This window comes from Spermophilus citellus, assembly GCF_964194105.1.
Source record: "Spermophilus citellus genome assembly, chromosome: 4".
NCBI lineage: Eukaryota > Metazoa > Chordata > Mammalia > Rodentia > Sciuridae > Spermophilus > Spermophilus citellus.
Window position 1 is genome coordinate 212,507,679 of NC_138185.1, and position 24,286 is coordinate 212,531,964.

Below are 24,286 nucleotides of genomic sequence, written 5' to 3' on the forward strand. Positions count from 1 at the left end.
CAGAGAAATGAGACGCGAATGATTCAGAGGGAAGACCTCATCAATGAAGTCACATCCAGTGGGGACCTTTATGAAGTGACAGATTGAAGCAGTTGGATATTTGAGGAAGAGTGTGGCTGTCAGCCAACAGCAAATGTATATGATGCCATGCTAAGTCAAGGACCAGCAAAAAGCCCAGTTTTGATCAAGGATGGGATGAATAAGTGGGAGGAAGTGGAATATGGTCAGATAAGTAGTGAGCAACCTGGAGCACTTGTAGGTTTATGTAGGAGATTTGTATTGTGATGGTACAGCATTCCAGAACCTATTATTTATTTATTTATTTTAAAGAGAGAGGGAGAAGAGAGAGAGAGAGAGAGAGAGAGAGGGAATTTTTAAATATTTATTTTTCAGTTTTTTGGTGGATACAACATCTTTATTTTATTTTATGTGGTGCTGAGGCTCCAACCCAGCGCCCTGCACATGCCAGGTGAGTGTGTTACTGCTTGAGCCACATCCCTAGCCCCTGGAACCTATTATTTATTTTTTTAAAGAATAGTACTCTAGTCAGATTAAAGACACCTTCTTATTCATTGCCCTCCTCTCATACATGAAAGTGTCTTTGTTATAGATTAGTGTAAAAGGTAGGGATTAAGAATGTATTGTACACTGCATTTTAAAAATCAGAACTTCTATTTTGCATTTTAAATATTTATACCAGGATTCCCTCTATACAAATGCTGTATGATAGGGAGATATCATTGTTTTAGCTAAAAAGACTAGGCCTATTCTTTTTCTTTTTTGAAAATTTTTTTTTTTTAAATCTGTTATGATTCCTTGCCACTAAATAGATGCAGGAACTCTTTCATATCACATTCAGTTACATCAGGATGGATCCAGAGGTAGTGGTTGCATAAATAGAATTTGTACCAACAAAATTCTAAGCTTACTTCAATTGTTGAAAATTAATTCATTTTCAGACTTCAGAATCTGATTTTCAGAGTACAAGAAGCTTGACAGAAAAAGCAATTGAGCATAATCAGCTCTCTTTATGTGCTTAGTTTAAAACTGTTTAGGCTGTTGTGTGTGATATGAATCAGAAGGACTTGATAAATATTCCTATGAACACCTAGATGGATCACCTTAGTGAATGTGTAATTGCCTATGAAACACAGTCTTAAACAAGCAAATTCAGAATCAAAGGGGATGTTTAATAATTGTACCTTCACTTTCTTTAGATCTTTGCCAAAATAACAGGTGGTAACTTCATTGGGGAGCTACAAGAGGAAAATGGATCTAGGCAGATGGTCAGTAATTTGAGGTTAATGCAATGCAGCTCATACACAGAAATTGAGATGCCTTTTTATTTTCAAGAAAGTCACTAGTTTTGTAAGTGCTTTTTGATTTGGAATTTGCTATGCTGGTAGCAGAGTATTAAGAGAATATCTTTCATCAGATAAATAAAAGTGATTGTTCAAAGATTTGAAATGCCAGTAATACTAAATTGTGACCATTGTATGGCATAAAACATTTTTTCTATGAATATATTTTCACATAAATTTGAAGGTTTGAGAAAAAGGTGAAAATTTGTGAATAGAGCTATAGAAAATGTAATCTGTACCCTACAAGTCATAAATACTGACCTTCACATCAATGACACAAAAGGGATGAGGCAGAGACAATATTTGTTACATACATTAGAATGAACATGAAACTTTGATAGTTTTCTGAGTTATTGAATCAAAGTGTCCATTTAATTACAGAATGCAAAATAAATATTTCAAAATCCCAAATTTCCAATGTCATGAAGTTTTCTAGAAAGACAGTTATCTGAAATTGTGGAACATTAATTTTAGCTCTGCCTTTTCAGTACCAAACCTCTTATTCCAGAATGTACTGAACACTATTAAATAAGAATAGTGTTATAATAATCTTGTTCTAGATTTTACTGGGTGTTCTGGATTTTACTAAGAATGCACTGTTCAGTATATTGTTGGTATGGTTTAAGATAGGAAGAGATATTCTTGTCCTACTTTAACAAGAGATGTAATTTCCCCTCCCACTCATGAGAAGAGAGAGACTTTGTTATACTCATTAATGTATCCCCTATAGATCCTATAGATCCTGTAAAATGCATGACATACATAGGCACTCAATAAATGTTGTTAGAATGAATAATGAATCATCTAGAAGGCTGTTACCAATAGGACATATAAGTTGTCAAAGAAATTATATAAAAACAGTTTATTTGACATCTTAAGAAAAAAACTTTCAAGGAACATGGGAATTATAATCAATATCCTCTACTGACCATAGAGTGGAAAACAGTAAGTGTGACCTCATTTCCAGTGGTCTTTCACTAACTACTCTTTATGTATAAACACCTTGGGGGCAGGAGACCTGTCTTGTTCATTTCTGCATTTTTTACTACCAAGCATGGGGCCTGGACAAAAACTTGTTGAACAAAAGAACATCTCTTTCTATACTTTTTGTTTTTCTTTTGGGTTAAATTAAATGGCTAGAATAATTCAAATTTAACATTTAGGAAAATTTAACCTTTGCATTTAAAGGTACATTATCTTAGGTATTTGATTTTAAACCGAATTAACCTAAAGAGATATCTGGTTGCTTGAGAGCAAAAGATAAGGATCTGTGAGCAGAGATATAGCATTGATTGAGAAACTGACCCTTTCAAAGGGATTAAGTTGTTTCTCTGCTTCCTTTTCTCTAGTAGTAAAATGGTCCTGGTAATTGTTATTCCTTCATTAGGAATTGTTACATCTAATGTTTTTCCTACTAGCATATCTTTTTAAAAACTGGTTTCTCTTTTATTAGTTAGAAATGATAAAAATGCAACAAAGTCTATCTATAAATTAATAAAATTAACTGTAAACACATTTACATGATACAAAAATAACAAATGTTTATAACCTTGTAAAGGCACCTCTTATGCTCCATTTGGACATGCTTAACATCCTGTAGTTTGCTAAATATTCCACGATTTTCTTCATCTGTTTGATATTGTGAAAGAAAAAAATTTTGTAAAAGAAAAAAAGATTATCAGCATTCTGAAAGAAGTTAACATGAATTACTACTAAAATATTTCAATGCCTCTTTTTTGTTTCATGTTGATATATTTATTTTCTTATTTATGAAAGTCTTTTTTTTTCTCTCTTGGAAACTGACAATAATCTCAGTATATACAAATCAATTACAAGTCATCAAGATGGTTCAGTCATAGCTGCCCATTTGAATTGAAAACAAAAAACCCAAACAAACCCCTTCCCCCAAATCCCTAGGTCACCCATCTCTAGAGATGGAATTTAAGCATCTGTACTTTTCAGAACTCCCCAAGCATTCTACAAAATACCTGACCAGCATTTTTCAAAACTGTCAAGGTTGCTGGCATAGTGGCACACATCTGTAATCCCAGTGCCTGTAATGTCAATGGCTTGGGAGGCTGAGGCAGGAGGACCGCAGGTTCAAATTCAGGCTCCGCAATTTAGTAGGGCCCTAAGCATCTTAGTGAGATCCTATTTCAAAATAAAAAATAAAAAGGACTGGGGATATGGCTCAGTGGTTAAGCACCCCTGGGTTCAATCCCTGGTACCAAAAAAGCAAGCAAGCAAACAAACAAACAGTCAAGATCATTATTAACAAGGAAAGTGTGAAAAATTGTCTTGGAGTAAAGGAGGTGTAGGAGATGTGATGACTAAATATAATGTGATAACCTAAACGGGATCCTGGAATAGAAAAAAATGATGTCAGGGGAAAACTACTGAAAGTCCCATAAGCTATAGCATTTGCCTAATAGTGAAGTGCCAGTGTTATTTCCTTAGTTGTGAAATCATTCTATTGCAATGTAAAATACTAACAATAGGAAGAACTTTGTGAGAGTACATGGAAACTTGATATTATCTCTGTAACTTTTCTGTATGTATCAATTATTATAAAATAGTTTGTTTTAAAAATCGGTCTAATATGGATCCAGGGTGGAGACTCACATAGGAATCTGCTTACATGGTTTCAGATAACAGAAGGCCCCCTCAGTTACCAGTAAGCCTTCTCAAAACCTGATCTTCACAATGGAATGCTGCATTAAGACCCTTAAGACAGATTACAGTTCTAGAATCACTTCCAGGAAAATACAAATGGACTAGCTATAATAAACACAGCTGTAATAATCATTGTTCTGATACTCACTTCCAAGATACAAAAATTTTTACAAGGATTTTTTAGTAACTAGGAGAAAATCCACTTCTTAGTTTAGAAATTCAAGTTTCATTTTGATATCTACAAAAAATTATCTGGATTAAATATAATAGCTGCATTATAGTTTCCTAGAGACTTTAGACAATTGCAAGTGATTTATCTTTGCTAGGAGCCTTGCCAATCTGTTATCTACAGTGATAAAGGAGATTTAGATAGCTCAGAAAGTTCTGCAGTATTAATTTTTTCTTTCCCCCTTCCACTGTGGTAGGATGGAAGCAAAGGAAAAAGATCCCCTATTCTTCCATGAGGCCTAACTTGATTTAGCCTGGCTGCCCTTTTGTCTTTCTAAGCACTGCCGTTATATGTCTATCATTCGGAAGAAATCAGTGACAAAGTGCCTGCCTAGCATGCACAAGGCCCTGAGCTGGAATATTAGCACCAGAAAATAAATCACTATGTACAAACAACCATTTGACAAATTGCACGTTCCTGGAAATGATGTTTCAAAAGCTCCTTTTAATTATCTTTGGCATTCATTATCTACTTGGGGGGGATCACAAATTTATAATTGATAATCTTTTAAAAAATATTTATTTTTTAGTTGTAGTTGGACACAACACCTTTATTTCACTTGTTAATTTTTGTATGTGGTGCTGAGGATGGAACCCAGGGTCTCGCACGTGCGAAGCAAGAGCTCTACCGCTGAGCCACAACCCCAGCCCATAATTGATAATCTTTATGCATCTTCGAATTAACAAATATTAACAGCCTGTAGCACCCATATTACAGTCAGAGCTCCCTGACTCCACGAGACTTTAGGTAAGTAATTTCTCTTCTCCAAGCCTATCTCAGTTTCTCATCTGTAAAAGGAGTGGATCCGATCAAGCAATCTTTAAAGCCCCGGGTAGTTCAACATTAAGATTCCGCGACAAGGACCTGGAGAAATGGCAGAGTTTTAGGATTTAGGGAGGAGGAGGATGGAGATGCCACTCAGGGTCGTCTCCCGGAACTTTTGGGGACAGCCGGGAAAGCTGAGCGTGGGTTGCTAGGCAACTGCGCCTCCTGGGAGGATGGAGGACCCCAGGCGAGGTGTCTAAGTCACAACCTCTATGGTGTCTTACTTTTCGAAATTAATGAAATCTACAGCTTTTAACAGTACACATTTTCTTGCAGCCACGTTGGGGCAAATTCTGATGCTGAGTTCTGCTCGCCGTTTTCTATTTCCCGTTTTCAGGCGCGCGGCGGGCACCTCTCCAGGAAGGCCCAGCCGCCGCGCGTTGCCGGGTAGAGCCCGACGCTAGGCGCTCTGCGCTCCCGGCCTTTCTTTGGGCTGGCCCTTGGTGCTCTGCGGGCAGGTCTGGGCCGCCATGGGCTCGGAGATGGAGCCGCTGCTCCTGGCCTGGAGCTATTTTAGGCGCAGGAAGTTCCAGCTCTGCGCGGATCTGTGCACGCAGATGCTGGAGAAGTCCCCTTATGACCAGGTACCGACCGGCCCCGTCAGCCAGAGCAGCCTCGCGCAGAAGCTGAGGGCTCTGAGCATTCCACGGCCCCGGGGAAGGGAGGCCGGGGAGGAAGGCCCCAGGTTAGGCCGACCATGGTCTGGCCGCAGAGGCACCTGGAGCCAGAACCCTTGGAGCCGTGGCTGGCAAGTCCCTGCCCTCGGCGACCCCCGTGATCCCCAGTTCTGTGCCTTGACTGCTCCCTCTACAAACTTCAGCATCCCTTTTACTTTAAGTTACCCAGAATGAGTGCCCTGAATTTTCTCTTGTTAAGTAACTTAGATTTTCCATTTAGTTGCCTCTGGACAAACTCTTAAGCTCTCAACAAAAGGTCTCAAAAAAAAAAAAAAAAAAAAAAAAACAACAACAACAACAACAACAAACAGCAAACCCCGTGCAAACAAAGATATGTGACTCTCCACCCCCTTTTAACCCAGTTGCCTTTTCGTTTGAATCAAAAGTGACCTTATCACCTCATCTTTAGACAGTTGTCCAAAAGTGGAGGAACTTTTGATTCTGGACCATGAGTTCAACTTGAGGCAAATACGCAAGATAAAGGAGAATGTATGAAGGGGAAAGATACATTTATTATTAAAGAAATTACCTGGGCAAAGAAAACTGTAATTGTAGGAGGGAGGGATAGGACAGAAAGTCTCCCTAGAAGAAGGAATGATGGTATTGGTTAAAAGGGAGCTTGAATAAATAATGAATGAAAAGGGTAACAAACCAAGTGTGTGAGGTAACAACTGATGGGCAGGTCACTCCTGGAAAAGAAAAAAGAATGAAAAAAGAATGTTAGTGAGTGCTTCTAGTAAATGTGGAATGTACCTAGACAGTTCTGGTTCCCCAGCTTTTCCTCTAGTGGTGTTGCCTTGGTGTTTAAAAAAAAAAAAAAAAGGAAAGTGGAGGGGAGATCTAAGTGTGCCTTAGCTTCCAGCTAAGGACGAACACTGTTGAGAGTACATCTCCTCCTAAACAACCCATATTAGTGGTAATGCTAAGCTAGGTTCTGTTCCTGGTAATTGACTTTAGTAAATAGGAACAAGTTTCTGTAGACAAGCATTTTTCCAAGGGTGTTTCTTGGCACAGAATTTCCACAAATCCTGGGGGAGAAAAAAGATTCCATAATCAAATATGTTTGGGAGTTGTGAGAAAACGTTGACACTTTTACTTTTGTTAAGACAAGAGGGTTGTAAAAAACCTTTGATGTTCCATACATTGTTTTAAGCACAATGGTTTGCAAGAACTTTACTTGCTCTTTCCATTGTTCCATTAAATTTGGGTAGTTTCCATTCAGTGTTCCACTGAACACTAGTTCCAAGAGCTGTTCAGTGAAAAAAGTTTCTTCATTACATGCATTTGGGAAATGTATATTCCCTTCTTAGGGATTCAAGATGCATACTAAAGGCTCTGAGTTCTGAAGAAAATAAACCTAATTTTGCCTAATTTTGATTAAGTTTTAAAATTTATTTGATGAGTGATTCCTTTTTTTGACCAGGGCAAGGGTCAAATGTCTTTCTTATTATCCTGAGGAGATGCTGTCACATTGGGAAATATTGTTATGAGTAAAACAGCAATGTTTATTGATGTCTAAGACCCTATAATCTTGGGTCCGTAGAGACATTCAGCACTGCACCTAGGAATTGAGATTTCACTTGAGACAGGCATTGTGATCAGGACTTTTTATGGTTCATTTCAATTATATCAAATGTTTAGTATTTTCAGACATAGATTCTGTAAATTATATGTATTTTTAATGCTTAGATTAATCTTGCAAAGTAGATAAAATAAGAGTAGTAGCTTAACTGATGTGGTGCAGAGTTTTATCATATCATCTCATTTAATCCTCAACTGTTTTTAGGAGTTGGTGCTGTTTTCTCTACTTTAGTGAACACTAAAGCACAAAGTGAAGTAAATTGTCCAAAATTACAAAGCTAGTAAGCCTACTGCGTTTGCATGTGGTTTTGTCTCTGTTCTTTTCCACTGGTCTTCATTCCTGTTTTGGTGTCAATACCATGCTGTTTTTGTTACTATAACTCTTTAGTGTAATTTAAGGTCTGGTATTGTGATATCTTCTGCTTCACTTTTCTTGCTAAGTATTGCTTTGGCTATTCTGGGCCTCTTAGTTTTCCAAATGAATTTCATAACTGCTTTTTCTTTTCCTATGAAGAATGTCATTGGAATTTCTTGTTTTGAGTGTCAGTTTTAAAAAAATTCATGTAGAAAATTCTGCCTGGATTCCTTCAGGTTTTTCTAGTAGTAATTGTTATCATTGGTGTTTCTTATGGTGCTTTTGTTGTTTCAGTAGAGGGTGTCAAATGGTGGGGGATATTCCCATCTATGAAGAGTTTTAACAGAAATGTGACCAGAGCAGGAGTAGCTAATCCTCAGACCCCCCAGTTGGCTCTTTACCTTCTCTGCTCTTTTAGCCTCATGGGCATTTATTGAATTTCCACATTTTAGAGTACTTTTCCTTTATAATGATTTGAATTACCATTCCTGTGCCACCAAACTGATTTTATTATGAATAAGTTATTTTGAAGCTGTGCCTGGGCACATAGAGGAGCAAGGAAATGAAAATATTTCTTTTGATTGTCACATGGATTCATTTTTGCTTTTGTTTTTTCTCTTCCCAAAAAATATGCTAGCTTTTATTTTCAATAGTGTTATTTTTTTCCACTTTGATTTTGCTTATTTTTCTCCCAGATGAGGAGAACCTCTCTAAATTGATCTGTTATGTTTGAATCTTCTTGTATGCTGAGCCAGTGAGCTTCAAAGAGAGAGTGTGTAGACCTGCTTTACATCAGCCTAGCTAGTTAGAAAGATGTGATACTTGATGAATATTATGTTTTCTTAGAGTAATCCATTTTTATTTGGCTGTAAAAGGACTGATGGGTAGGTTGAACATAATAATATTGTGTTTGATCATGGGGATGGGTTCTTGAAGAACATAGGTCCTGGACTTTTTTCCCAGTCACAAAATTGTGAGGGACAGAGGGAAGGCTGTATCCCTAAGCATGAAGAATGTTAAAGCTCAAATCTGCTAAGAATAAAGACAAGGTTACCAGGTTAATTCATCATACTTTTCTCTTTTTGATAAAAATGATAAGAATAACCAATTCAGAGAGCAGCATTGCCTGTCCCCCCCCCCCAAGTATTATTTAAATCATGACTAAAAAATGGCAAAAATTTATTAGATATAAAAGGGGAAAATGCAGACAGCCCTCTGTACAGTGATATGACCTAGAGGGAATGCTCGCTTTCTCAGCACATGTCGCTCACCCTGATTAGTTGCTTAATCTGATTACTGTTCTCTGTGTTCCATATGTCAGATTCATGACTGTAAAACCAGTCCTGATTTTTTTTTTTTTTTTTTTTTTAGCTCCATTGCAATCAGATAGTTCATGAAAACATGGAGGGTTTTCAGACAGTGGTGTTTTTAAAAGACAACATACTTTCATTAATGAGATAGATTTCTGGTAGATTTTCAGATTGTTAAAATCAGTGATTCTGAGGGTGGGAGCATTAATTAGGTATCGGAATAGGGGTAAGAGCTTTTTCTAATGCACCTCTTCCTCTCCTGCTATCAATCTCTACTTAAAATGAGAGACATTATGGAGGGGAGGGGGTTCTTATATAAATGATTTGAAGGTGGGGAAAAGGCTGAGAGCCACTGGCTTAGATGAAAAAGAAACCAGTTCTCCCCAGTGAGCTCCATGTTAGTTAGCTGAGACAGCAATTAGATGTTCTACACCAAACATATCTTTCTGAACAGTTTCTTAATTTGTTTCCTCTTTGGGGCCATGGAGACTTAGCTAGACTTAATACTTTGATTCCATACACTTTCAGGCAGTTCATTTTAAGGATTTTTGTTACTGCTGAATTGTACAGATTACATTTCCATTTGGCTACTTGGTCACTTGATCTCTCTAGCCTTCTGAAATCCATCAATTTCTCTGTTCTCTTACAGGTGTCTCCTTTCTGTTACTACTTGGAGTCACAATGAGGCAAGTCACTTGCCATGAGTGACTCCATCTTATGGGGAACATTCTATAATAAGCAGCACATGCAACTATGCTGCAAACAGCAAGTATTTATCTCCCCAATTAAGGAAGCTGCTGCACACAGTAACCAGAACATCCCAGAAAGTTAGAACACTGTCCCAGAAAGAAGTTTTGTTAGCTACAGAATAATAATATTGTGCTGATGAAAATAGATCTGCTTGAGTTCCTACTTGTTGATATAAAAAAAGGATGAGAGGCCAGACCTGAGTAAAGCTTGGCTCACTCATGGTTTAAAAGACTCCAGGAGGCAGTTATTCTGGTTTAAAGGACTCCATGAGGTAGTTTTACTTTGTGTCATTATCTCAACATATTGTTGTGTGTTACCTCAACAGCTACTGGATTCTGAACAACTCTGCAGACTCATTAACCAGAGTAAGTGTTGTTGGCAATTAGGAAGTTTCATTCAGAGATATCTGGAGGGTTAATTCTCCAAAGTAATAACAACAAACTAAGAGAAAGCTGTACTCTGGGGAGGAAGGAAGGACGCAAACTGCTGTGAGCAGAAGTGGATGGTAATGGGGACTTGCTGGTTCTAGGCAGTGGCCTCTACTTCCCCTGTCCTTACCACTTTGAAGGAGATTCAAAGTTTTAATTTGATCTGCCATAACTGGGAATGAGTTCTGAGTTCTGAGAAAGATGAAATAGATGGTTAAGTGCTTATCTTTTAACCTTATACTTAAGTATATGTGAAAGAACTCTAAAAATAATGAAGTATTTTTTAAAAAGTAAGATTTTATTCGGCCTTAAAACTATCCCAGAAAGAAGTATTATTGCTCCAACTTGAGAGGGTAATGAAGGTTATATGACTTGTTCAAGGTTATATGACTAAGTGGCTTCCTGAGGATCAAGCCCAAATCCTTTGAGTCCAGGATAAGGCCTGGTGCTTTCTATTTAACTGTATTGATACCCATAGAAATATTTACTAGGCTAAGTGGACTTAAGCTATGGTTTCCTATATGGGTGGACTGAATTAAATCACAAAACTATAATTGAGACTCAAAGATGAAGGTCTGGTAGTTTTTTTAAAAAAAATTTCTCCCTGTCTCCAAACTGAAACATCCTGACTTCTTCTTCATAGTCCTGCTCCAGATTAATTATCCAGCCGAGCCATGACCTATCCTTGGTCTCCCCTCATCCTACAGCAACATGTTGTCAAGGACAAGGCCTGGTGCTTTATATTTTTTTTAAATTTTTTTTTAGTTGTTGATGGACCTTTATTTTATTTATTTATATGTGGTGCTGAGAATTGAACCCAGTGCCTCATGCATGCTAGGCAAGTGCTCTACCACTGAGCTACAACCCCAGCTCTGGTGCTTTCTATTTAACTGTATTGATAGCCATAGAAAAAGGAATGAAGACCAGTGGATGACCTTACTGTCATCTCACATGATCAGCAAAGCTCATGCTCTTGACCCAGGATATGGAGGTTCAGATACTAATTCCGTACCTTGGCTTCAGCATTTTCTCAGCTGTAATGGAGATGGTCATGTACCTCTATCAAAAAGGGTTGTGTAAGGGTTTTCTTTAATACATGGTTAATAACCATAATTGTTAGCTGCTATTGTCTCTATATAGCTAATGTCAAATTGATGTTTATTTGGTAGTAAGCAGGGAGTATTATAGTACAGAACACGCATGTGTTGGAGACCCTGGGCAGATTCAAAGGGGATGGGGTAAAGGCAAAATGAGGAGGATTTTGAAAGTTATTTTGAAACAATAATCTTTGGCCATAGGATTAATAATAAGGGTGTTCAAGGATTCATAACAAAAGTGGTGTCCATTCAAGGTTGAGTGGACAGTTACTGGACAGATGTCCTTTGTAGAAATATTTCCTGTCTAAGGTATCAGTGGTCATTGTTCAAGGTTGTGGTTCTGGCAGACTCTTTTGTCATAGTTCTTGTTATCAGGCATGTGTGCATGAGATCCCCGCTGTTATAATCTTCCAGCTTTATTTATTATTTATTTATTTATTTTTGTTAGGCCTTGGTATAAGTTGACCCATCTTGATTCTGACCGCTTTCACCCTGGAGATTTTTTTTTAATATTCATTTTTTAGTTGTAGTTGGACACAATACCTTTTATTTTCAAGTGGTACTGAGGATCGAACCCAGTGCCTTACACATGCTAGGTGAGCACTCTACCACTGAGCCATAACCCCAGCCCCTACTCTGGAGATATTTGCATGTAGGATTTGTCATATGTACATTTTTCTGAAAGGATTGTTGGTGATTTGGAAAGCATTTATAAGGAAAATATTCAGTGAAATTGATGGTGAAATAATGTTGATATAGATCATAAATCACAGGCATTTGATAATTTCCAGAATAATCTCCTTTGTCTATGATTCCCTTCTTATTTGCCATGCCTTCTGCTTTTCTCCCTCTTCTTAATTCATGTATAATTTGTTCGGAACTATAAGTTTTACATGTAACACACTGTCTTATACTTTATGCGTCTTCCCCAGAGAAGGTTTCCAGAGCCTCATGGGTTCGAGGGACACCAGGAGCATGCTGTGGGAATTGCATGCCCTCTGCCTCACACCTGTTCAGGCCCGACTCCATATTCCATCCACAGAGCCCCTCAGCTGTCTCTATACCTCCCTACTCTAGGTCCCTCATTTTCTTTTCTGACCTTCTTATTTCACACCATTCCCCTGCCTGTTATTCATCTGCACACAGAAATATTCCCAAGGGGCAGAAGAACATGAGAGTGTTGGCCAAGCCCTTCATCAGTGCACAGATTCCTGTGAGGCTGAACTGGTGGTTTCAGTTTAGGCCACTGGAAGAATCTACCAGTCCTGGGCAGAATAACAAGCATCCTTCAGATTTTACTTACTACTAGTGGCTTTTGTCTCCTTTAGTTATGTTCTTTTCCTTTCTGAGCATTATCTACAATCACCTCTGACAAATGCCCCTCTATCCATATTGGGCTTGTTTTGTATCTCTCCTAAAGGTACTTTTTTAAAGTTATTTACTTTTTAGTGTTTTACTTTTTTGTGGTGTTGGAGCTGGAATCCAGGGCCTCACTCGTGCTAAGCACACATCCACCACTGAGCTACACCTTCAGCCCCGACCTAAACTTTACCCTCTAGTCCTGCCTTGTTACTTGCAGCTCTTTAACAAATATATATTTTTTAATCTCCAAGAGGCACTGGCAAGAAAGAGCTCTTGCTTCTTTCAACCGTTTGCATGCCCTTTTGCAAATTACTTAATACCTGTGAGTTTGATCCTTACCCTGTAAAATGAATAAAAATACCTACTTGTTTCCTTCAGAGAGGTTTTTATGCTCAAATAAGATAATGGGCTATACAGACTTGGAGATGAACAGACAGAAGAAAGAAAATACAAAGTGTCACTCTCATATGCCTATTTCCTTAAGGATGGACTGTGTTTAGGAAATCTGCACTTTTTCCATATCCTTAGGCGCACTGGAGTTGCAAACCTCCAGTTGCTGTGAGTTCACTAGTTGCCATCTTGTGTTTGTTTCAGTCAATTGCCATATCTTCTCTAACTCCCATTCTTCACTGCCTTCACTGTTTCCAACCTTCCTTACTTAACCTTTTCCTCTGATGTTCCTGCCATATACCTTGCTATATAAATGATTTATATAGCTCACACATTGCTTACTCAGAAAATATATAAATATTATATATATTATATTTAATTTTTAATTGCAAATGAACACAATACCTTTATTTTTATTTATTTATTTATTTATTTATTTATTTTTATGTGGTGCTGAGGATCTAACCCAGTACCTCACACATGCCAGGTAAGTGCTCTACCATTGAGCCAAAACCCCAGCCCTCAGATAAGATATTCTTTTTTTTAATTAGTTTTTTTAGGTGCAGTTGTACACAATACCTTTATTTTATTCATTTATTTCCATGTGGTGCTGAGGATCGAACCTAGTACGTCACATATGTGAGGCAAGCACTCTGCCACTGAGCCACAGTCCTAGCTCCTCAAAGAATATTCTTAAAATGTATCTGAGGTGTTCTTTTGGGGGTTTAGAACCATAGGAAAGCATGGTTCCCCCTTTCTATTTCTTTAAAAAAATTTTTTTTTAGTTGTAGATGGACACAATACCTTTATTTTGTTTATTTATTTTTATGTGGTTCTGAAGCTCGAACCCAGTGCCTCAAATGTGCTAGGGCAGTGCTCTACTACTGAGCCACAAGCCCAGCCCGCCCTCTATTTCTTAGTAGTTTTCCAAAGAAAGCATGATACAGATAAAGTGCTTAACAGATGCTGCTTCCTAGACATGCAAATGTAGATATATTATAAGTGAATTTGTTCTGTTTGCTCTTTTTAACCAATGATTTTCTATTTAATTTGGATAGCAACTTAAGATGGTGAGTTCGTTAGCATCTTGTACTAATGTGTATTCATAGTCTATTTATAAAAATTTCACAAAGAATTTTACATTTTGAATTAGTTTCTTATTAATAGTCATAGAAAGGTTTATATTCTTTAGTTTTCCATTTCCTCCCTGACTAGAGCCTGAATATTTTAATATTTTTGAATATAAGGAAATGTTTTCTTAATATATTTATAAAATTATCATTTCTTTCTGAGCTATTGTCTTCATTAAATAAGATGTTGAAATACCTTCTCTTTGTGCTCTGAATGAGGTTACATTCATTAGAACTCTCTGATCTGCATTAGTTTTATAGAACTCTTGAGACCACTTGGGAAGAATGATTTAAGTTAATATTTGGATTTTTATTGAATGAAATAGAGTTCCTCTACAGATGCCTGGGTAGTCATTCCGACTTTTTATTTTAGGAGTTACATTTCTTAAAAATGTTTACTGCCTTCTTAATGCTTTCCAGGAACCCGCTCCTGAATTTCCAGTGTCTCAGGTAAAGGTTTAGCTGTAGCTTTTAGTTTAGAGAATATTTTAGTTAATGATTGCTTAGTTGTTGCTGTAGAGTAGAAAATTTGCTGTATAGCTACTTGGCTTGTAGATTAGAAAATAAGCCTAAACAGGCATTCTGTACTTTCTTATGTAAATAAATGTTTACATTTCCAACTTTTGTATATGTGAATAGCCTTGTAGAAGGCCAGACAGCCAAGTTGACCAAACCAACGTGGTTAGATTTAGCCAGAGAGACCTGCTAACTGGACAAGACAGGGAATCAGGAGGAAACTCTGGGAGAAGAAGTCTGGTGTGGGGCCCCCTGCCAATCCATGCTCTTATCCACGTGGGTTCCCAGTGAGTCTGGGAAAAAGGAGAAGAGCTTCGAATCAGAGAGCTTAAATGTTACCAGGTGTTTGCCCTGCCAAGTGAGAGAGAATGCTCCCAGTGTGTTAGAAGTAAATAAGGGATTTGAGCCTCATCTGAAGTTCACATGAGTAATGACCAAGCCTTTTAGAACAGCAAATATACAAAGTACTCTCATGGAGGTTTGTATAGTACTAAACACTGTAAGTAGGTTAAGTAGGTTAAAATGTAGCACTCTGTTCTTTGAAAGGATGACATTTGTCTTTTGTATGTTCATAATCTTGGTTTACAAACTGATGCTTGGGGGAAACTTGGTTTTTTTTTTATTATTCAAGAAGGATCTAAATTATGAAAAGACAAAGTTTTTGTCTTCAGTAATTTTGTAAGATTTTGATTAAAATTAAATTGAAACACCAACAATATGCATTGTAGGTATGACTGGAACACTGTAAATGGCATTTAAAAGTTTGTAAGTGGCACATAGGCTTCATGTAGCACCTAAATTTCTCTTCCTGGTCTTTTCCTGTAGACTTAATTATCCACTGGATAATGATCTAAAAGGGAACAAGGCTGGCTGGATTTTTTTGACCTTACTATTCACACTTAAAATGTTTTTTCTTTTTTGCACATGTTTACAACTTGAAAAGAAATGAGACTTTACAATATCACTTCAAAATCTTGTGCCTAAAGTTTTGTTTGCATACAGTAAGCAGAGTGTAAAATATTACTACTGATTTATATGATATCTGAATAGATCAGAGATAATATTCGTTTCATATACTTATTTAATAATAATCTATCAAAATTATCTCTTACATACCTTAAAACTCCCTGTCTTGTATGCTGTATAAAAAGAAACAGAATAAAGCATTTTGCTCAGCCAGTAGTTTCGACCTCTTCATGTTTATTTTCATAACTAAAATCTGATTACTGGGGGCTAGAATTGTAGCTCCATGGAAGAGTGCTTGCCTAGCATGTGTGAGGCACTGGGTTTGGTTCTCAGCACCACATATAAATAAATAAAATAAAGGTCCATCAACAACTAAAAATTATTGTTTAAAAAATATGATTACCCTCACAATAGATAGAACCAATAAGTTAATATATTTCCTGATGTTAGCTGGCAGGAATATGCCTCAAGAGTAATGTCCTTGGGGCTGGGGTTTTGGCTCAAGCGGTAACGCGCTCGCCTGGCATGTGCGGGGCACTGGGTTTGATCCTCAGCACCACATAAAAATAAAAAAAAGATGTTATGTCCACCAAAAACTAAAAAATAAATATTAAAAAATTCTCTCTTTCTCTAAAAAAAAAAAAGTAATGTCCTAGAGACTTAGCTCAGTAGGTGAATGAAATGGGATTGTTTTTTTACAGACATAAGGGAAATAATTGATATGATGATTATTCATGTAGATTGGGAGAAACTTTTGATTTTTTAATATTTCTAGTACATAAATATGCAACTATATTTACATAAATGACTATTTTTAGTTGCATGATGCTACCATTTATTAATGTTTTAAGCATAGCTAATAAAAGAAATGTATAGTTTTATTTAGATTCAAGGGGCAATTTGAGATTACTGTGTGTGCTTTATTATTCTTTAAAAAAATACAGGCAGAGGATTTGGGGCTGTAAAACATACTTGGCTTATTTCCAACATAAAAAAATTATTATTTTTTAAAGCTAAAGCCCCATCTGCTGTTTTTATTAAAACCTCAAGAATAGTTCATATTGCCAGGCGTAGTTCTTTGAATGTAGTTTTGATATTTAATCAAGCAGTGATATGTGATTTTCGAGGTCATTTTTTGGTAGGACAGAAGAATAATCAGGAAGATTAGTTTTTCTCAAACTGATAAAATTTTAAAGATTTATTACAGATCTTTAAATTAAAAAAATTCACATTATTAGATCCATTTCTTAAGAATTAGATTTTAAAAATTGAAACAAATATAAATCTATTTTGTTTTTGAAAAAGTGAATAGAACTCTGAGAATAGAACAAGATGTTTTTGTTTGAATTCTAAAGTATTTATTCATTTGATGGGGAAGGAATAGTGGATTTGCTTTTCTATTATTCACTTTTAGCTTAATATAAAAATGTGCATCTCTTGAATATTAAGAGATTAGCAGGGGCGTGGATGTAAGAAGTATGGTAGAATAGACTATAACAGTGCAAACATTAAAATAGTTCAAAATAAAGTATGTGCTTGGGTGACTAATAACTGACTGTATAAATGATACCTAATTATAAAAACTTGGCTTTTAAAGAGCTGATTTAACTAGGACTCTAAATCATAGTTTGAGAGCTTCATTAGCTCCTTATCAGGATAGAAAACCCAAAACTTGATGTGCCATACAGTCATCACCTGGCCTCTGCTTTTTGCTCCAGCCTTGTTCCCTGACTGTTCCTTTTGTGCAGCCTGATTCTTCAACCATACTCTATTCTTGAAGAGTTTGCAAACACATTAGCTCCCGAACTAGCCTGCCTTTGACCTCGTGGCTTCTTTTCCTGGCCACAGCTCCACACTCTTCCTCTTATACACTTCTGTCTGCCTTCAGGCCGCTAGGAGTCTTTCCTCTCTCCTTCCATGGTATATTTAGTTTTTATTTTTATTATTGCATCTTCCCATTACACTGGAATTCTTTGGAGCTAAAACTAGAACTATAACTTCTTCTTTGTATTCCCAGATGTGGCCCTAAAGTAGGTATTCATGAAAACCAGCAGAGTCCATGTCCTGCTTTATTGTTTCAACAGAAAGTATTGCAGTCCTTCTTCCTGTGCACCAGAGTCCTGAGCAAAGGACATCCTTTTGAAAATTTTAAGCTATCAGATACTTTCAGGGCAGCTACTGTGGAGTTTTAAGATAAATCAGAATGGCTTATTTCCATCTTTGAAGTAAAATTAAACCATTAGTTCAAGCCAGTGATGACTTCCCTGGCCCCTGGGAATAACTATATAAGATCTGGCATCTTTCCTGATCTTTTATGAGTGAAAACCTCAGATCATTTTTATCTTTGGTGGCTCACACAGCTAGAGGCAGTTCTAATTGGAATTGATTTTTAAAAGAACAAATTGGTTCTTTGAGCCCATGTTCTATTTATTCAATTGTATAAAATTCACACAAAACATTTGCCACATTTTGTTAAAAGTTATTTGATAATCAGCAAATCACATCCAGAAAAGCATAACCCCCCAAGTCAGTCATCTAACCAAGTGTAATTTAACTTTAGGAACTGAAATGTATTGTGAAGACAGCCTTTTTTATTCCCATTAAAATGAAAGCATAGCATTTTTATTTTCTTTTAAAAAATGTTCATATGTGTATTCACATAACTTTAGTTCACAAGGATCTCCACTCTCCAATTTCTGTAAAATCTGTTTCCTCTAACACACATTTGGCACTGTCAAGCACTGCTTTGCTCTGCCGTTCAATCCACTAGATGATACATTCAGGAAAATTAGGATCCATGTTGGGTTTTTTATGCAAGGAATTTTTGGACCTTCTGTAGCTCTCAACTGTTCCTATCTTGGCTCCTTTGCCTTCATTCACCCTCCTTCACAGCCAGATCCCTAGAATATTTAGCCCTCATCCCTTCCCAAATGTCCCTTGCTGCTGCTCTCGCTAGATTCTAGAGTCAGGTCTGTGCTGCAGCTTCAAGAGTTGCCTTCTTCCTTTGGGAGTTCTCCATGGGACACCTACCTTATCTTTCACTACTTCTCTAGTGAAGCAAGAAGGTATGGTTTCTGGTAAAGCAGTTTTGTATGTTTAATGGGAACTGAATTTCTCAAACTAATGCAGAGCAGATAAGATATTTTCTAGGTCAGATTCCTTAATTACCTTTTCCATGTATTCATCCCCACACTAGCAGGTTTTCTGCTGACTAGATTACAAAATTACCAGGGTTGATTAGTTATTAGGAATCAAGAGAAATTGATCTTGGCTTAATTCAAACCAATATTTCTCGAATACCTATTGTATACAAAAACCATGGGATAGGTACTATGGAAAACTCAGAAGTGAAAAGGTAAAAAAACTTGCATTCTGAGAATATAAAAAAGGATAAGCATATGCCCAGATAATTGTAGTCAAATATAGTACATTCACCAGACTAGAGGTGTTCAGAGAAGATTTTGAGAAAGACAAGAGGACTATGGGTTTAAGTTGTAGAATTAGGGAAGGCTTCAGGAAAGTCTTGGCCTTGAAAGAGGAAGGCAGAAAGAGCACAGTGGTTGTAGCTTTATTAATTTCCACTCAAGTTATTATTCTATAAAACTTTTTTAAGGATCTTTCTTTACTTATAAAAAGAAATGTTAGGAGACTATTTGTGAGTTAATTGACATACTAGTGGTTTCTTGGTTAATAATGACCTTGCCTTCTTTCATTAGTTTTTTGATATAGCCCTTTAAATTAGCATAATGTGTTAAATGGTAAACATGTTCAATAAAAAGTAAAATAGTACTAAATCATGGCTAGCTTCTGTAAACTATCTAGTATTTCTAATGCTATTTTAATCCATATTTTATTTTTCCATGGTTTTTAGGCAGCTTGGATTTTAAAAGCACGAGCCTTAACTGAAATGGTATACATAGATGAAATTGATATAGATCGGGAAGGAATTGCAGAAATGCTTCTGGATGAAAATGCTATTGCCCAAGTTCCCCGTAAGTATTGGTTCTCTGGTCAAATTAATGGAACGCTATTAGGAGGAATATTACATATATACAGGATGACATGCATACATATTTCTCTGCTTTATGTCAACCTGTCTGTATATAAACATTGTACACATGAAGCATATGTGTGTGTGTGTGTGTGTGTGTGTGTGTGTGTATGAAAAAATTAAGTACAGGGTTTCTGTTCTATCTTATAAAACAAAGGCTTTCCTTCCACTATTCAGTTATATTATATCTTAAGGTGTAAGATTGATGTATAATAATTTTCCAGTAAAAGCTATTTTATGCATTTAAGATGTTATAAAATATGTTCTCCTTACAATGTTTATCAACATATCAGAAGATTGTTTATCTGGGAATCTAAGCTTCCAAATAACAGAAGTGTTCTAAAATAATTTTTTTGAAAACAATCACTTAAAAGCATCACTTCTTTGTTATAATGAAAGATGATTCGCTCTGATACATGATGTGAGTTGATGAGATTATATGTTTGTTGGGCAGTAAATGTCTGTTGGAATTGTCACAGGGCCCAGTCCCCAGCTTGCAGGTGTAAGTAGTGCAAATGGTATTGGATAATTACCATGACTATGGTGGTCTTGCTGGTAATTTACTAGTTGTTACAGTTCACAGTTATAATTTAGAAGATAAGAACTATTTTAAAGCTCCAAAAGGAAGTTGGGGGAAAAAAAAACATGTTTCATGTTAAAATGTCTTTCTTCCCCATTACTTTAATATTTTAGACTTAAAATACCTAAATTCTAGATGTGGTTGGTAAACGATCTTTTACTGAGAGACGTTTGTATGAAAGATAATTAACCTGTGAGTATAGGACCATCATTTTGAACTTTGGAGCCTGCTAGTCTTGAATTTTAATCCAGGCTCTACTAATGGGTTGACCTGTTTACTTAATTCTGTCAACCTTTATTGAATGGATGGATTCGTACTACCTACCTTACAGACTTAATGTGAAGAGTTAATGTGATAGCATAAGTAATATGAAAGATACTCATTGGATATTAATCTCAAACTCATTTCTCTAAAATACGTTTTCTGCCAATAATGTCTTTTTTCACCAGGACAGCACAATTCTGAAAATTAGATTAGCTGACAGTTTTTATAGATTAATAGATAATATATAAATTGAATTTGCCATCTCATTCCCTAGGCCCTGGAACATCTTTGAAACTCCCTAGAACTAATCAGACAGGAGGGCCTAGTCAAGCTGTCAGGTATGTACTTCTGTGTCATACCCTCTGCCACTAATGATTGACTATACTATTTGAGAGTCTTTCCTTAATCAATCATCTTTATATTTTAATAACTTACAATTTTTACAGGCCAATTACTCAAGCTGGAAGGCCCATTACAGGTTTCCTTAGGCCCAACACACAGAGTGGAAGGCCTGGTACCATGGAACAGGCCATCAGAACACCCAGAACTGCCTATACAGCACGTCCCATCACCAGCTCATCTGGAAGATACATCAGGCTGGGGACAGTAAGTTCTGTCAGCTTTCCCATAGTATTACCCAAGTAACTTTATTATATTATTTTCTACTATTCTTACAAAAAAAAATTGTATGGAAATTTTGAAGGGATTCTTTGTGCTTATGTTGCCTTTATAATTTTTATGCACGTTAAAGTCAATTTGTATTTCAAGAAAAGATTTCAGATTTCTTCTTCTATCATTTTTTTTCCTCCCTCATAGGCTTCCATGCTTACAAGTCCTGATGGACCTTTTATAAATTTATCTAGACTGAATTTAACAAAATATTCCCAGAAACCTAAATTGGCAAAGGTATGTACTTAAAATGATTGTAAATTATAAGATAATGTTAGAAGTATGATGATAATGACAGTGTAGGAAATAGATAAAAATTTGTGAAGGAAAGGCCACAATTTGATTGAAATAGAAATGTTCAATTAGTATAATATGTAAAAATTCTCTCAGTCTTAAGGAAAGTCAACCAGAAAAAAAATACCATTATTATAGAAAATTCTTTTTTTTCAAATAATAAAGAACAGTAATTTTTAACAAAGAAAGCAGATATGCAGTATTTCATCATAGGATGAAGCTTAGAATTTGTGTGTGTGTGTGTGTGTGTGTGTGTGTGTGTGTGTGTATGTGAGTGTGTGTGTGTGTATGTTACATCTTGGACCATTCTCAGAAAAATAATTTTCTCTTTGTAGGATTATAAGGCTTTCAAAAGGATAATACAAATATGTACCTTTAATTAGCAATGAATCAGGCATATCAATAAAGATTACTCAAGCCAGACAGTGGGCAAGTCAACTGTGTTGGTAATTCTAATTACTCAGAGATAAAATATTCCTTTAAAAAGAAAATTAGAAGAACAGGGATAGAAGGTAAGAGTGGGAGGGAGAGGGGAGTGTAAAGGAGAGAGAAAGAGAAAAAAGAAAAAAAATGAAAAAGAGAAAGAAAGTGAAAATGTGTGTGACTTTCCAGTGTAAAACATTTGGGGTTGGGCTTGGAATAATTTGGAGACAGGAGTGCTTGATGCCTGGCCCAGTTTTTAGCTTGAAGTCTCTGAACTCTGTGTGCAGTGATGCATTCATTCCTGATCCCAGTTCTGAGGGTGTTGAACATATTTCCCAAGTATCAAATGTCCTTGGGTAAATAAAAATGGACACTAATTGTATAGATTTGAAGTTTCCATTCTAAAAAGAAATGCCTTTGGTAGACAAGTAGACAGGTAATCAACCTATAATATAAAGTCTCATGATTTTTTTTCTTCAATTCTTGTTGGATGGCAGTCTAGTCAACTGCATTTGGCAGAATGGTAAAGCTTTACTTATTTTCCTCTCCTTAATGAGGGTGGAGTGTTAAAAACATATCATGTAGAATATCTGTTTCCCTACCTTGTTCATCCATTTGCTTGAGGTGACTGGCTAGCTAGTGCAGTCAGTGGAGGCATTTCCCACAATTAAATTAAGATGCATGCGGGATAGACCTGGCCTAAGTGCTAAATTCAACCTGAACTCGAGTTTGTGCTTTTTTTTAGTGTATCACAGAAATAATGCCACATTTTTCTGTTTTTGGTCCCCAACTTGCCTTGGCTCATCAGGACTCCTTTCTAATATTAGTGCATTTCTTAAGATATCTACAGTGATGCTTTGACAGTCTTGAGAGTTGTAACCTTCTTTTCATGACAGTGGTAGTATCAACTACACTCTTAATTTTTGTTTGTATTTGTAACAGAACAAATGCAAGGATTGTTATGATTTTTTTTTTTTTTTAGAAGGGCCTTGTCCTGATTTCTTTCTTTCTTTTTATTGGCCTCCAGGTCTTTTCTGTTAATAACCTTGATATCTCTCAGGGGCACTAGTCTCCTTGCAAGTATAAAATAGTGGCTATATGGACCTCCCAGAGTTTGAGTGAATTGGTCCGCTCTGGGACCCCCATGTAATTCCAGTGTGCAGTTAGGCTGAGTAGCCCTCTGTTAAAGAAACTGAGTGTTTTGAGTCACACAGTTACTATAAATGCCATGTAAGTATAGTTTTAAAAATTAATTTGAAAAAGCCCTTACTTTGCACTCATTTCTACTTTGTTTCAGAAGGAACTTCCAGGTTTTCCATCTCTAAATTGCCATTATCTAGTCACAATCACTAGATAAGATAGAGAGTATAAAAAACTGTTTTATTGCAATCCTAACTTTAGTCTAAGAAATAAAATGAACTTTTCATTTGTATCTTTCTAATAAAATAGTATGTGAAATATGCAAGAAAAAAGATCAATTCTTTGAGCTTTTTCTAGTTTGTAGTCTGTAGGAACAGGAATCACTTGCAAATAGAAAACTTGTAAAATGGGAGATTCTAACAAATGATGGCTAGATCCTTTACTTATAAATCCCAGGCACTTTAGAGTGTTCTGGATTTTTGGTTCAATCTATATTTGAGTTTTGTTATAACCAAAGAGTGCTTTTATTTAAATACAATCTAATGTGTTTTTGTCATTTTTTTATCTATAGGATTTGTTTGAATATATCTTTCATCATGAAAATGATGTTAAGACTGTAAGTTGTGAATTCATGCTATTTTCTTTTATTGTAGTTTTCTGACTTTGGGGGTTTAGATTCTAAAATGTTCATTTCTTTTCTTTGAAAATATGGGATTATTAAATATTGGAGAGTAACTAATACTTTCAAATCCACTCTTAAGTTTCAGTGGGAACATTTGTATAAATATAAAAGTGGTAAGAACTGTGCCTGGTTCATAGATAATGTAGCTCTTTTCTAAAGGGCCAGACATAGGTAATTGCGAATACAGCATAGCATGCTTGTGTTAAAGTTTATTCTTTACACAAATAGTCAACACTGTTGATCCATTTCTTGTTATTCTGTATAGTGTATTATTGGTTTACTAATATGTATATTTTTGATTTCTTTATAGTGTGCCCCTCTCTCTCACCTTTAACATTTTATGATTGAAGATTTTAAACATTCCAAAGTAGAAAGAATAGTATAAAAGTCCCTTATCACCCATCATCCAATTTCAGCAATTGTTAATCATCTTGGTAGCTTCTCAACAAAGAATTTTGAGGTTATATGCATGCAACTTTTCAAATTTATTTAAAATTTTATATGAAATTATGTAAATGATAGAAACCTTATGA

At 36.1% G+C, this 24,286-nt stretch overlaps 1 protein-coding gene across 1 annotated transcript in view; it reads left to right on the forward strand.

The window, feature by feature from the left end:
* The first annotated feature begins 5,469 nt into the window (after positions 1 to 5,469).
* Positions 5,470 to 24,286, forward strand: part of TTC8 (tetratricopeptide repeat domain 8) — a 47,812-nt gene continuing 28,995 nt past the window's right edge. The window contains exons 1-6 of the mRNA XM_081289272.1: positions 5,470 to 5,672; positions 19,522 to 19,642; positions 20,820 to 20,883; positions 20,992 to 21,151; positions 21,362 to 21,451; positions 23,643 to 23,687. Of these exons, the coding sequence (XP_081145398.1) occupies positions 5,559 to 5,672; positions 19,522 to 19,642; positions 20,820 to 20,883; positions 20,992 to 21,151; positions 21,362 to 21,451; positions 23,643 to 23,687 (594 nt within the window). The 5' untranslated portion in view covers positions 5,470 to 5,558. The remainder of the gene's footprint in view (positions 5,673 to 19,521; positions 19,643 to 20,819; positions 20,884 to 20,991; positions 21,152 to 21,361; positions 21,452 to 23,642; positions 23,688 to 24,286) is intronic.